The 14,612-nt window shown below is 35.2% G+C and overlaps 1 protein-coding gene across 7 annotated transcripts in view; it reads right to left on the bottom strand.

Moving 5' to 3' along the window:
* The window catches only part of LOC18426395 (phosphoinositide binding protein), a 51,854-nt gene extending 45,929 nt beyond the window's left edge, over positions 1 to 5,925 (bottom strand). For 4 of the 7 annotated variants that reach the window (XM_088858343.1, XM_088858342.1, XM_088858344.1 and 1 more), the window contains exons 1-2: positions 5,779 to 5,925; positions 450 to 694 (exon numbers count right to left, since the gene is read on the bottom strand). In XM_088858343.1, coding sequence (XP_088714469.1) covers positions 450 to 688 — 239 coding nt within the window. In that variant the 5' untranslated portion in view covers positions 689 to 694; positions 5,779 to 5,925. Of the gene's footprint in view, positions 1 to 449; positions 706 to 5,778 lie in introns of all 7 variants that reach the window. The other 3 variants (XM_011622179.3, XM_088858345.1, XM_011622178.3) reach the window with 1 other exon arrangement.
* Between the last annotated feature and the right edge of the window lie 8,687 nt (positions 5,926 to 14,612).

Below are 14,612 nucleotides of genomic sequence, written 5' to 3'. Positions count from 1 at the left end.
CTCTAATGGCAAAGAAAATAAATAAGCTACAGATTACAGATAATGTTCAATCTGAACATAAATACTTCTTGCAGAAAAATTAGCTATTTTATAACATTCTTGGTTGTATTATCACCATAAAAGTATTAAGGGGATCATATGTCCTCTTAGAAAGCAATTAAAACAAGCAAGTAGAATCTGAGGTTCTTTGCTATGGTGGGAAAACAAGCATCTAGTTATTAGGAGAATTTCTAATAACCACAAAGGCACCAGCCATGTATTAAGAGGGGACCACCAACAAGGATATCTTAAACAAGAGAAAGACACATATGTGGAATAATAAACCAACTTTTGTAATGCACCCAAACGTCCAGAAAGCTGTCCAAAAAACTATACTTTCATGGAGATAAATATAGCTCAATAGAGATAGATAAAGAAGCAATTTGCAAAAGAAGAAAGAGCAAATTGACCTTTTTATGTCTTTCTTTTGGGCCAACAAGCACCCCAATATGCATTCTTTGCAAAATACATGGCCTTTTTGGCAACAAAGAGGATCGATAAATGGCTTTAGACAGAGGCAGCAAGCATCAAATGGTTTTAGAGAATCCTTTCCGAGCCTTTCCTTTTGAGTCCCATACCCGAGCTTCTTTTTCTCATCATATGTGAAGAAGGCAAGATCATTATTGTTCTTCGAGTGTCTCTGAGGCATTCTGACCTAAACAAGTACTGAAGCAATAGATCAGAAAATTCCTTATTAATAAAAGCCCAATAAACAAAGACAAGGTGGCTGCTTCCAAAATCAAATATTCAATAGAGGTTATATAATAAATTTTTAGAGCCCGCCTGTAAGATTCAATAAAAAGTGAGTGTGGTGTAAGCACAAAATGAAACCTCTGTAACCAAAAAATTACAAAAGGGCAAAAGTAAACCCTAATTTGCTACAGCTACTTCTATCCTATGAATTAAACAAACAAACCCAACTCAAAACTCTCAAAGGGAAAATAAGATACAGATATAAACAACCCAAACAATTTTAAATTCATTCATAGTTTAATAAGAGGAGAAGAAGAAAAACTACATTAATTCACTTACTGGGATTACAGGAAATTCTCAAAAAGTACCCGCAGCTGAAGAGCAGAAAATTAACACTGGGGATTGGCAACCAAGTATCATTATTCTTGGCGAAAAAAAAAGGACAAAAAATATAGCGGTTGTTCACTTAATCGGAAACGATTAGGGCTGTATATCATGCTCCCTCAGGAGCATAGTATATATTTGCTCTGCAAAATATTTCCGCGAGAGTTTTTTTTTTAAGTTTAAAATTTGGTGTTCCATCTCATTACAAGTAGATGATTATTTTTTAAGACGAAACTTAGATTTTGAGTTCTTGAACATCTAGTTAGTTCTAGAGATCACATACCCAAATTTTGGGATCTAAAAGATATTGCTAGTTTAGGTTTTGCCCGAGGTAGTAGATAGATAGTATATTTGTGTGAGAGTAGAAAATATTTTAGTAAAAGAGTTTATATAAGTTCATTGTCCATCTTATCTAAATGATTGTAAATTGCATATAAGATAATTATTTTATCTATTTCAGTTTTTTTTATCTTACATTTTGTATTACATTTTTCCCCCATGTGATCATCATCAACATAGATATCCAAGTTAACATTTGAAGCTTCTGCTCTTTGAAAAATTGAATTGTTCTATTCTATTAAGAGACAAGTACAATCTATAAAAAAATTAGGCTTCCCACAATTAAGGAGCTCTATACAAAAAATAAGCATCCCAAAGGACGGGAGCTCTGTACAAAAGCTTAAATGCCAGCCATAAAGGGGAACCCGATACAAAAATCACCAATTAGGTGAGGCGAGAAAAATTAGCCATAAAAAAGATCCCATTGTAAGACCCACAACATAAGGGAAGGTTAGGCTGCATTGTTGAAGCAACTCCCTTAGCGAGAGTGTCGGCTTCTTGGTCAACAAAAGAAGCTTCACTACATTACACAGCTACAACATTCGACACTAAATGCAACACCCAACATTATATTAGTGTGTATATTCAAACAGATTTGAACTAGCAGCTCTCCCAAAATCTAGAGATCCCACCTACACTTTAACAAAGGAAAATTTCTTACTATCAGCAAATTTATTATTTTCATGTACCTTTATTTTATCAAAGGTGAAAACCAACCCTTGTGAGGAAAATGGTTGCCTTGCGTATTGCTGCCAGGCCAGTATGTTGAATTCCTAGTTTTCTATCTTATAAATATTTTTGGTATTTACATCACAAATATTTGATAATGGAGATAAATTTGGTCCGCATAAAGGTGGAGCACTATAATGTTTGTTGTCGCTGAAAAACATAGCTAAGGGGATACTTTAGATGCTAAATAGTTGCGATAAGGTTCAGATGATGATGATAGTCATAATGATGACCCTTGAGGTTCCTAAATGGTGTAGTATTAGGTCTACGCTGCACATAGCCAGCCCACCTAAGTCTACTTTCCCTAATCTTATCACCTACTGATGCCACACTTATGATTCATCATACATATTCGTTCAGAAATCTACCATTTCTTGTGTTGTCATTCATCCATCTCAACACTCTCATCTTAACTACGCTCATCCTATGGATATGATGTTTCTTGAAAAACCAACATTATGTCTCATAAAGCAGAGTTGGTCTTACAACCAACCTATAGAACTTTCCCTTCAGTCTCAATGGTATGCGGTGATCACATAAAACTCTGGATGCACCTCTCCACTTCGCCCACCCAACACTAATTCTACATGCGATATAGAATGCCACACAGAAAAATGTACCTAAAAATAAATGCACCATAGAAATGTCCCAAAAAACAATGCCCAACATGGAACACAAACGATTCATTTATTGGAAAGTAAAAAACTGGCTTATAGAGAATGCAAATTCAGCTTCTTTAAAAAAGAAAAGTTGTCTAGTAATGATAAGCTGACGTACAATATTTGGGGTCAAACAAATCACCCCAAGACCTTGATCTAACATAAAGTTTAGATCTCTTAAAAGCCTGCATTGGCTAACTTTTCACTCCAACCAAAATGAAAACATTTTCTAAAACAATATTTCAATTTTATTTCATGACATTGCTAGGTCCAAAAGAGTGAGTGTGAAAAATTTGAGCCCAAACAAATGTTCCTCAGGCCCCCACAAATGAGATCGGGCAAACATTGCAGCCATCCACCCCAAGGCGACCAAATCCTCTTCCCTAGACAGTATCACATATATAATGTCAAATTTATAAATCTGTATATATGATTTTTTTTTTTTTTACTATAGGTACACTTGCATCGACGGAATTGTGAAACAAATATGTAATATACTATCATGCACATGAGCAAAATACCATCAACTCAACCACCATTTAGGGGCCTTTTTTTATTATTGTTCTTGTTAAATACCATCCAAGATTATTGTCAAACATAAACTCTATTATTATAAATGTTCAAGAAGGCGGATGCGGATGCGGATGCGGATGCCTAGGTAGCCAGGCTTCTGGGCCGCCAAGGCACGTGCCCAGACACAAAGGCGACCTGCATTGGCGCGGGAGGGGCCGATTCTTGTGGATTGTTAGACCCCCCACCCCCGTTTATTGTATATGGAATTGGACTTTTTCCATGCAATGGACTTTTTCCATTGAATTGCTTTCCCAAAGACCCAAACTAAATATCAAAATGGGAAAAGAATCCAAATAGTTTTTTTTTAAGTGAATAATAATCCAAATACTTGATAACGTATCAAATATATATCATAAAGTATCAAAAGAAAATACAAAAAGCAAAGAATAATATCATAAGACATTGTGAACAAAAACCCATACATAACGTAATAAAAAATATTGAAATATAACAACCGTCTTGAAATGGAATCGACATCGGCCCAACCGGAAAGTTTTGGCTCCCAAATCTCCTCTTTTACAACCACTATATGCCTAAAAAAGATTGGAGATGAATATCCTTTCCTTTCGTGAGAATTTGAGGAGGTATAAATCTTCAAATCTTGCTTGTTTAAGGTTTTGCTCACTCTAAACCTCACTAAAAACATTTTTGAGGGGCAAACTGATGAAATTACCCTATAGCCGAGGGGCATTTTATGCCGGCGCCTGCCTTTCGCCTGGAGCATACCTCCTAGTCTACACCAAGGCGGTTTGAGAAAATGGCCGCCTAGGCGGCTAGGCAGCAAGGCGGCCGATTATTCTTTCGTTGATCATTATTATTGTCAACTATCATCCAAGAATTAACTATCGAATCAAATCATTAAAATGTAAAGATAACAAGTTGATCAAATGAAGGAACTTTCCACCCTGACCTACATTTTTTTCTTTCTTTAAATAAAGAAGCTTTATTTCTCTTAGAGGCACCAAAATCAGCCTAATGAGTGATAACGAGGGACGATCGAACACAAGCAAATTTTCTGCACCCTTAATGGGCAGAAAAATGACCAAAATACCCACAAGATTAATAGTAGTCACAATACCCTAGCAAAAACACTCAATTTTTGAGAAGGAACTTTTGAGCCCAACAACTTTGGTGACGAAACACCAAGACAAGCTCCATTAAGGAGGTTAGAGACACAACAAGGCATTGCCTTTGATAACCATAATATACTCAATGCTCCTAACATTTTTTTATTATTAAAGATTTTCAATTTCTTTGATATTTTTGAATTATTTTTTTGACTTCTTGGGACCTCTTGGGGCCATTTCATTGACTCTGACATGACTAGGGCGAGTCTGAGTCATCTTGCCCAAGTAACTAGGCTAGGGCAAGTGCCGAATACCACGATTGAGCCAACTTTTAGAACCTTGCTACAAACTAAGGCAAGACTGATTCAGCCGCTAGAAGTCCCTTATGAAGCCCGCTTAAATATGGCACTCATGCCATATAACTCTAAGGACATAGAGCCCCATCACAAGGGATGTTTCTGAAAGTTGGACAGGGTGAACTAGTACGGTAGACGGTTTTTAATTTTTATTCTTTTTACCGGCTAAAACACTTACAGGGGTCCTAATACAATAAAATCAACTCAAAATAAACAAGAATCAATTACAAAAGATTTTCTCACTTGCTGCCTCCAATAAAAACTCTTTTATTCTTTTTTTTTGGATAATTCAGTGAGGAAGACAGGCCCCTACCCTGTTTTTTCAATAGATTGGGGAGTTACATTTTGTAGGTGCTAATAGGGGGGGGGGGTTTAGTGGTATGAATCATAGTTAGCAATCCGGAGATTTTTTGAAAATCGTTTTAAACACCGTCTTTTTGTAAAGCTTGCCAAAAAAACGTATTTTTTTAGTAAAACCGTTAAAAACGTGTTTTTTATGAGGAACGAAAAAAACGGGATCAAAAATATGGTTTTCTTTTTTTACTTGCAGTGTTTTTAGAAAGAAAAACAACTATTTTCCTATTCTGTGTAATTTCTAAAAAAACAAATTATTTCCACAAAATAAAATCCGAAAATGGAAATTTGTATCCCCAATAGATTTATGTATTGTTAGGATTTAGGGTTTATTATATTAGGGTTTATGCTATGCTCTTCTTCTTGTTCACGGCCACATTTTCAGATTAAAGGAATGATCTTTTTTTTCTTTTTCTTTTTAACTTCAACATGATGCATATTTCAGTCGTTATTTTGCAAAGAAAATACTGTGTGCAGCATGATTTCAATGCCCTACAAAAATTGTGTGCAGCAAGAAAATACTATGTGCAGCATGATTTTGCAAATAAAATAATGAGTAAAGAAAATCATTTGCCTTACAAATACCTTATCAGACTAAATGCTTCATTTGCCCTTTCGATTTAGCTACTGAAATGCTTCATTTGCCCTTTCGACTTAGGGTTTACCTCTGGGTTTCTTCTTCCACTTCTTAGAGTTCGCCGTTCGATTTAGGGTTTACCTTCTTTGAAAAACAGGGGAGATACAGAGAGATGCAACCTCTTATTGAAAAAAGTTTTCAAGATTTAGGGTTTACCTCCTTTGAAAAACAGGGTTTACCTTCTTAAGAACCAAGGGATAAAGAGAGTTCGCTGTTCTCAGGTTTACCTTCTGTTCTCGGTTTACCACTTTACCTTTCCTTTTATGGTTTAGTTTTTGGAAAACGTTTTTGTAAGATGCGACCTTATATTGTAGAGCTACGGAAGCACCTCAAAAATCATAAGAAAAAGGTAGATTTAATGCTGAAAAACCCTTTGATTGATCATCTCAACATCAAGAAGTACGACTATGAAAAATAAAAAGATTTTAAGTCCCAAAAATAGTGCATTTTACAATATATTATCTACACCGTCTATTTTCAAGATTTTCGTATGTTTATAGATCTACCTAATTTTAATGTGAAAAAATATATGGTCTATTTCTTGACATGTATTTAAGTAGGTATGATCTTTTTTAAAGTATTTATCGTGAAAATTTATATGTATTTTTTTGGTACCTACTAAGTAGGTGTGATGTTTGTTAAAACATTTAATGAAGAAATTCATATGATGTATTTATCATGAACTTATTATTTTATTTTTTATAAAGAGCATGAACGCCTAATGTGTGTATACTTATATATTCTTTTTTTTTTAATTAAAAAACATGAAAGAAGATACAATGGTTAGGTAAAAAGATCCATTTTTGGATTATTGTGAAAAAAGAGGACATAAATTGTATTGCAATTTTTGCGGTGAAGAATTTTCTACCGGGACAAAAAGATTCAAATACCACTTGTCCAGAGAACAAGGGAATGATATAAAAGCTTGTCCTCAATACCAAATGATGTACAAGCTATGACTGAATGAGAGTCATGAGTCATCTAAATTAATTGACTTAATTATATTAGTCTAGTAAAGTTTTTTTAATGGATTTGTTATTGATGCTTTTGACATAATTTTTATTTTTCAGAATTCCAAAATTTCTAACATTTTAACTTATCCGAATTTTTGAGCTTAGTCCAATTAATTGGCGATATCTTTACATGAAGTATTTTGCCGATCCATATTTTTTATCCGATTTTTTCATCTGACTTTTTAAAATAAAAAATTATTCTTTTCCCTATTTTAAGGTAAGCTGATTTATTAAAAGTCCCTGACTTGCTAACTATAGTAGGAATGGATACCACGATGTGGTAACGGGGTGTGGAGATGCTACCACCACGACCCCAGCCCTTTTCCTATTCAATATACAAAAATTGCATAAGACTCTTAGGAACAAGAAAACATAAGATTGCAAAGAATAAAGTAAATTGCCAGAAGTTTACCTTAATTGGACTTTGCACAACTCACTCCAGGTCTCCTCCTCAGATGGCTCACGGGATCAATGGTCTATTTCAGATCTTCAAAGTATGGGAAACCTTAGGCCATCACCTTATAAATCAGAGAGCAATGGTAGAACTAGAAGCCACTCAAGAAGGACTCGATGCCTTAGTACGTGGGGCGTAGCCCTCTTTTCACTATGGTAGGGGCGTGGCCCCTTTCTTTCTTCTATAAATCTTTTCTTACTCTTAAAAGAGGCTTAGAGGGAGATAAGAGATCAAAGAGGGATAGAGAGAGGGTAGTGTGCCACCTTGTGAGGGAGAGAGAGAGAGAGAGAAAGGGATCCAAGGTGTAGAGAATTGAGTCCCCCATAGGGCCTATTTATAGACTTTCTCTAGGGTTGGGGTTTCTAAGGGTTAGCCATCTTTATGGAAATTAGATCTGGACCACCGATAATAAGAGACCTGTGGGGTGAGATATCTTAGCCTAACAATCCTTAGATCAACCATTCCATCATGTTTAAAAGGTAGGTGTTGGAACCCTATCCTTCAGCTACCTTAGCCTAATTCCATCAAATAGAAAAAATATAAAAAATATAATACTTTTTCCTATCTCTTCCACACATGCTTGGATTTCAAAATCATCTCTCTCAAGTTTCAAAACTTTCATTTTGTTTCACCTTGATTGAGTGACATGATGGCCTCATCACAAAATTAGGAAAGAGATTCATAAAGGGGGGCGTGCCTTTCATGGGGCCTTATGTTGGCTTCGCACCACCCACATGTGTTAAACTTGGTGGGCCCCAAAGCCCATGATTGGCCCCCATATTGATTATGATTTATAAAATATAGAAATTGATTTTTAAAAAATGAGGATTATTTTATTTTTCTCTCTGAATGAAATATTGAAAATTCAGTCTCTCTCTATTTATAAATCCATTTTGAGAAAATAAAATATGTAGACACTTTTTAAAAATTCAATCTATTAATCTAAAAATCATTAAAAATCAAATTAAATTGATTTTAAATTAATCTGATGAGATTTGGATCAAAATATGTTAAGGAATAATTAATTTTCACTGATCCACTTCACCTTCTATTATGGACTATAATCCACATTCACTTTCTCAAACTGAGCCAGCAGTTCCCATAACCCACAAACCATCACAGGGGTTCATGATTGGGTATACGCAGTGCTCCATTAAATATCAAAATGGAAAAATAATCCAAATAGTTTTTTTAAAATTAAATAATAATCCAAATAGTTGATAACATATCAAATATGTATCATAAAGTATCAAAAGAAAATACAAAAAGCAAAGAAGAATATCATCAGACATTGTGAATAAAAACCCATACATAACGTAATAAAAATATATTGAAATATAACAACCGTCTTGAAATGGAATCGACATCGGCCCAATCGGAATGTTTTGGCTCCCAAATCTCATGTTTTACAACCACTATAAGACTAAAAAAGATTGGGGATGAATATCCTTTACTTTCGTGAGAATATAAGGAGGTATAAATCTTCAAATCTTGTTTGTTTAAGGTTTTTCCCACTCCAAACCACACTAAAAACGTTTTTGAGGGGCAAACTGATGAAATTACCCAATGGTCGAGGGGCATTTTATGCCGGTGCCTGCCTTTGGCCTGGAGCATACCACCTAGTCCACACCAAGGCGGTTTGAGAAAATGGCTGCCCAGGCAGCTTGGCGGCTAGGCGACAAGGCAGCCGATTATTCTTTCGTAGATTATTATTATTGTCAAATATCATCCAAGATTTAACTATCGAATCAAATAATAATAATGTAAAGATAACAAGTTGATCAAATGAATGAACACTCGAACCTGACCTACATTTTTTTCTTTCTTTTAATAAAGAAGTTTTATTTCTCTTAGAGGCACCAAAATCAGCCTAATGAGTGATAACGGGGGACGATCCAACAAAAGCAAATTTTCTGCACCCCGTAATGGGCAGAAAAATGACCAAAATACCCACAAGATTGACAGCAATCACAATACCTCAGCAAAAACACTCAATTTTTGAGAAGGAACTTTTGGGCCCATCAACTTGGTGACAAAACACTAAGACAAGCTCCATTAAGGAGGTTAGAGACACAACAAGGTATTGCATTTGATAACCATAAAATACTCAATGCTATACTCGTAGACAGTGCATCATTTTTTCACTATTTGATATTTAATTATCTGATTCCAATTTTATTCAGTACCGAATGGTTATGGTCTGTACAAGCTACGCACAGATGGCTAGGATAACGTAAGAAGCTGCATTTTGACATTTTTTTGTGATGATTAATGCAGCACTTCGTATACGTAACTCACACTCTATTGGCAAAGAAAATAAATAAGCTACAGAATACAGATAATGTTCAATCTGAACATAAATACTTCATGCATAGCAATTAGTTATTTAATAACATTCTTGGTTGTATTATCACCATAAAAGTATTATGGGAATCATATTTCCTCTTAGAAAGTAATTAAACCAAGCAAGTAGTATCATAGAGGTTCTTTGCAATGTGGGCAAACAAGCATCTAGTTATTAGGAGAATTTCTAATAACCACAAAGGCACCAGCCATATATTAAGAGGGGACCACCAGAGACAAGGATATCTTAAACAAGAGAAAAACCCATATGTGGAATAATAAACCAACTTTTGTAATGCACCCAAACGCCCATAAAGCTGTCCAAAAAACCATACTTTCATGGAGATAAATATAGCTCAAAAGAGATAGATAAAGAAGCAATTAGAGCATGCAAAAGAAGTAAGAGCAAACTGACCTTTTGATGTCTTTCTTTTGGGCCAACAAGCACCCCAATATGCATTATTTGCAAAATACATGGCCTTTTTGGCAACAAAGAGGATCGATAAATGGCTTTAGACAGAGGCAGCAAGCATCAAATGGTTTTAGAGAATCCTTTCCGAGCCTTTCCTTTTGAGTCCCATACCCAAGCTTCTTTTTCTCATCATATGTGAAGAAGGAAAGATCATTGTTGTCCTTCGAGTGTCTCTGAGACGTTCTGACCTAAACAAGTACTGAAGCACTAAAACAGAAAATTCCTTATTAATAAAGGCCCAATAAACCAAGACAAGATGGCTGCTTCCAAAATCAAATATTCAATAGAGGTTAAATAATTAATTTTTAGAGCCTGACTGTAAGATTCAATAAAAAGTGAGTGAGATGTAAGCACAAAATGAAACCTAAGGGTAAAAGTAAACCCTAATTTGCTACAGCAACTTCTATCCTTTGAATTAAACAAACAAACCCAACTCAAAACTCTCAGACAAATAAAACCATGGGAAAATAATTTACAGATATAAACAACCCAAACAATTTTAAAATCATTCATAGTTTAACAAGAGGAGAAGAAGAAAAACTACATTAATTCACTTACAGGGATTATAGGAAATCCTCAAAAAGTACCCGCAGCTGAAGAGCACGAAATTAACAGTCGGGATTGGCAACCAGGTATCATTATTCTTGGCCAAAAAAAAAAAGGACAAAAAATATAGCGACTGTTCTCTTAATCGGAACGTTTAGGGTCGTATATCATGCTCCCTCGGGAGCATAGTATATATTGGCTCTGCAAAATATTTCCGCGAGAGTTTTATTTTTAAGTTTCAAATTTGGGGTTCCATCTCATTACAAGTAGATGATTATTTTTTAAGAAAAAACTTAGATTTTGAGTTCTTGAACATCTAGATAGTTCTAGAGATCACATACCCAAATTTTGGGATCTAAAAGATATTGCTAGTATAGGTTTTTCCCGAGGTAGTAGATAGATAGTATATTTGTGTGGGAGTAGGAAACATTTTAGTAAAAGAGTTTATATAAGTTCATTGTCCATCTTATCTAAATGATTGTAAATTGGATATAAGATAAATTTTTTTATCTATTTCAGTTTTTTTTATCTTACATTTTGTATTACATTTTTCCCCCATGTGATCATCATCAACATAGATATCCGGGTAAACACATGAAGCGTCTTTTCTTTGAAAAATTGAATTGTTCTATTCTATTAAGACAGAAGTACAATCGATAAAAAAATTAGGCTTCCCACAAATCAGGAGCTCTATACAAAAAATAAGCATCCCAAAGGACAGGAGCGTTGTACAAAAGCATAAAGGCAAGCCATAAATGGGAACCTTATACAAAAATCACCAATTAGGTGAGGCAAGGCAAATTAGTAATAAAAAAGATCCCATTGTAACACCCACAACATAAGGGGGGTTAGGCTGCATTGTTGAAGCAACTCCCTTGGCGAGAGTGTCGACTTCTTGGTCAACACAAGAAGCTTCACTACATTACACAGCTACGACATTCGATACTAAATGCAACACCCAACATTATATTAGTGTGTATAATCAAACAGATTGGAATTAGCAGCTCTCCCAAAATCTAGAGATCCCACGTATACTTTAGCAAATATCAATTTCTTACTATCCACAAATTTTTTATTTTCATGTACTTTTATTTTATCAAAGGTGAAAACCAACCCTTGTGAGGAATATGGTTGCCTTGCGTATTATTGTCTGGCAACTATGTTGAATTCCTGGTTTTCTATCTTATAAATATTTTTGGCATTTACATCACAAATATTTGATAATGGAGATAAATTTGGCCCGCATAAGGGTGGGGCACTATAATGTTTGTTGTAGCTCAAAAACATAGCTAAGGGGACACTTTAGATGCTAAATAGTTGCGATAAGGTTTAGATGATGATAGTCATAATGATGACCCTTGAGGTTCCTAAATGGTATAGTATTAGGTCTACGTTGCACATAGCCAGCCCACCTAAGTCTACTTTCCCTAATCATATTACCTATTGAAGCCACACCTACGTTTTATCATACGTATTTGTTCTGAAATCTATCATTTCTTGTGTTGTCATTCATCCATCTCAACACTCTCATCTTAGCTACGCTCATACTATGGATATGTTGTTTCTTGACCGCCCAACATTCAGTCTCATAAAGAATAGTTGGTCTTACAACCGTCCTATAGAACTTCCCCTTCAGTCTCAATGGTATGCGGTGATCACATAAAACTCTGGATGCACCTCTCCACTTCGCCCACCCAACACTAATTCTACATGCGATATAGAATGCCACACAGAAAAATGTACCTAAAAATAAATGCACCATAAAAATGTCCCAAAAAACAATGCCCAACAGTGAACACAAACGATTCATTTATTGGAAAGTAAAAAACGGGCTTATAGAGAATGCAAATTCAGCTCTTTGAAAAAGAATAGTTGTCTAGTGATGATAAGCTGACGTACAATATTTGGGATCAAACAAATCACCCCTAGACCTTGATCTAACATAAAGTGTAGATCTCTTAAAAGCCTGCACTGACTAACTTTTCACTCCAACCAAAATGAAAACATTTTCTAAAACATTATTTCAATTTTTTTTCATGATATTGCTAGGTCCAAAAGAGTGAGTGTGCAAAATTTGAGCCCAAACAAATGTTCCTCAGGCCCCCACAAATGAGATCGGGCAAACATTGCAGCCATCCACCCTAAGGCGACCAAATCCTTTTCCCTAGACAGTATCACATATATAATGTCAAATTTATAAATCTGTATCTCTGATTTTTTTTTTTTTTACTATAGGTACACTTGCATCGACGGAATTATGAAACAAATATGTAATATACTATCATGCACATGAGCAAAATAGCATCAACCCAACCACCATTTACGGGCCTTTTTTTTATTATTGTTCTTGTTAAATACCATCCAAGATTATTGTCAAATATAAACTCTGTTATTATAAATATTCAAGAAGGCGGATGCGGATGCCTAAGTAGCCAAGGGTTTGGGCTGCCTAGGCGAGTGCCCAGACGCAAAGACGGCCTGCATTGGGGCGTGAGGGGTCGATTCTTGCGGATTGTTAGACCTCCCACCCCCTTTTATTGTATATGGAATTGGACTTTTTCCATGCAATGGACTTTTTCCATTGAATTGCTTTCCTAAATACCCAAACTAAATATTAAATTGGGAAAATAATCCAAATAGTTTTTTTAAGTGAATAATAATCCAAATAGTTGATAACATATCAAATATATATCATAAAGTATCAAAAGAAAATACAAAAAGCAAAGAATAATATCGTAAGACATTGTGAACAAAAACCAATACATAACGTAATAAAAAATATTGAAATATAACAACCGTCTTGAAATGGAATCGACATCGGCCCCATCGAAATGTTTTGGCTGCCAAATCTCATGTTTTACAACCACTATAAGCCTAAAAAAGATTGGGGATGAATATCCTTTACTTTCGTGAGAATTTGAGGAGGTATAAATATTCAAATCTTGTTTGTTTAAGGTTTTTCCCACTCTAAACCTCACTAAAAACATTTTTGAGGGGCAAACTGATGAAATTACCCTATAGCCGAGGGGCATTTTATGCCAGCGCCTGCCTTTTGCCTGGAGCATGCCACCTAGTCCGCACCATGGCAGTTTGAGAAAATGGTCGCCTAGGCGACTTGGCGGCTAGGCGGCAAGGCAGCCGATTATTCTTTCCTAGATTATTAGTATTGTCAAATATCATCCAAGATTTAACTATCGAATCAAATCATTAAAATGTAAAGATAACCAGTTGCTCAAATGAAGGAACTTTCCAACCTGACCTACATTTTTTTCTTTCTTTTAATAAAGAAGTTTTATTTCTCTTAGAGGCACCAAAATCAGCCTAATGAGTGATAACGAGGGACGATCGAACACAAGCAAATTTTCTGCACCCTTAATGGGCAGAAAAATGACCAAAATACCCACAAGATTAATAGTAGTCACAATACCCGAGCAAAAACACTCAATTTTTGAGAAGGAACTTTTGAGCCCAACAACTTTGGTGACGAAACACCAAGACAAGCTCCATTAAGGAGGTTAGAGACACAACATGGTATTGCCTTTGATAACCGTAATATACTCAATGATATACTTGTAGACAGTACATCATTTTTTCGCTGTTTGATATTTAATTATCTGATTCCAATTTTATTCGGTACCGAATGATTATGATTTGTACAAGCTACGCACGGATGACTAGGATTACGTAAGAAGCTGCATTTTGACATTTGTTTGTGATGATTAATGGTGCGCTTCGTATACGTAACTCACACTCTATTGGCAAAAAAAATAAATAAGCTACAAAATACAGATAATGTTCAATCTGAACATAAATACTTCTTGCAGAACAATTAGTTAACACTCAATTTTTGAGAAGGAACTTTTGAGCCCAACAACTTTGGTGACGAAACACCAAGACAAGCTCCATTAAGGAGGTTAGAGACACAACATGGTATTGCCTTTGATAACCGTAATA

The sequence above is a fragment of the Amborella trichopoda genome, chromosome 2, assembly GCF_054954075.1.
Source record: "Amborella trichopoda isolate Santa Cruz 75 chromosome 2, AtrichopodaSantaCruz75HAP2 v2.0, whole genome shotgun sequence".
NCBI lineage: Eukaryota > Viridiplantae > Streptophyta > Magnoliopsida > Amborellales > Amborellaceae > Amborella > Amborella trichopoda.
Note: the sequence above shows the minus strand (reverse complement) of the source record. Positions and strands in the feature narration are given on the sequence as shown.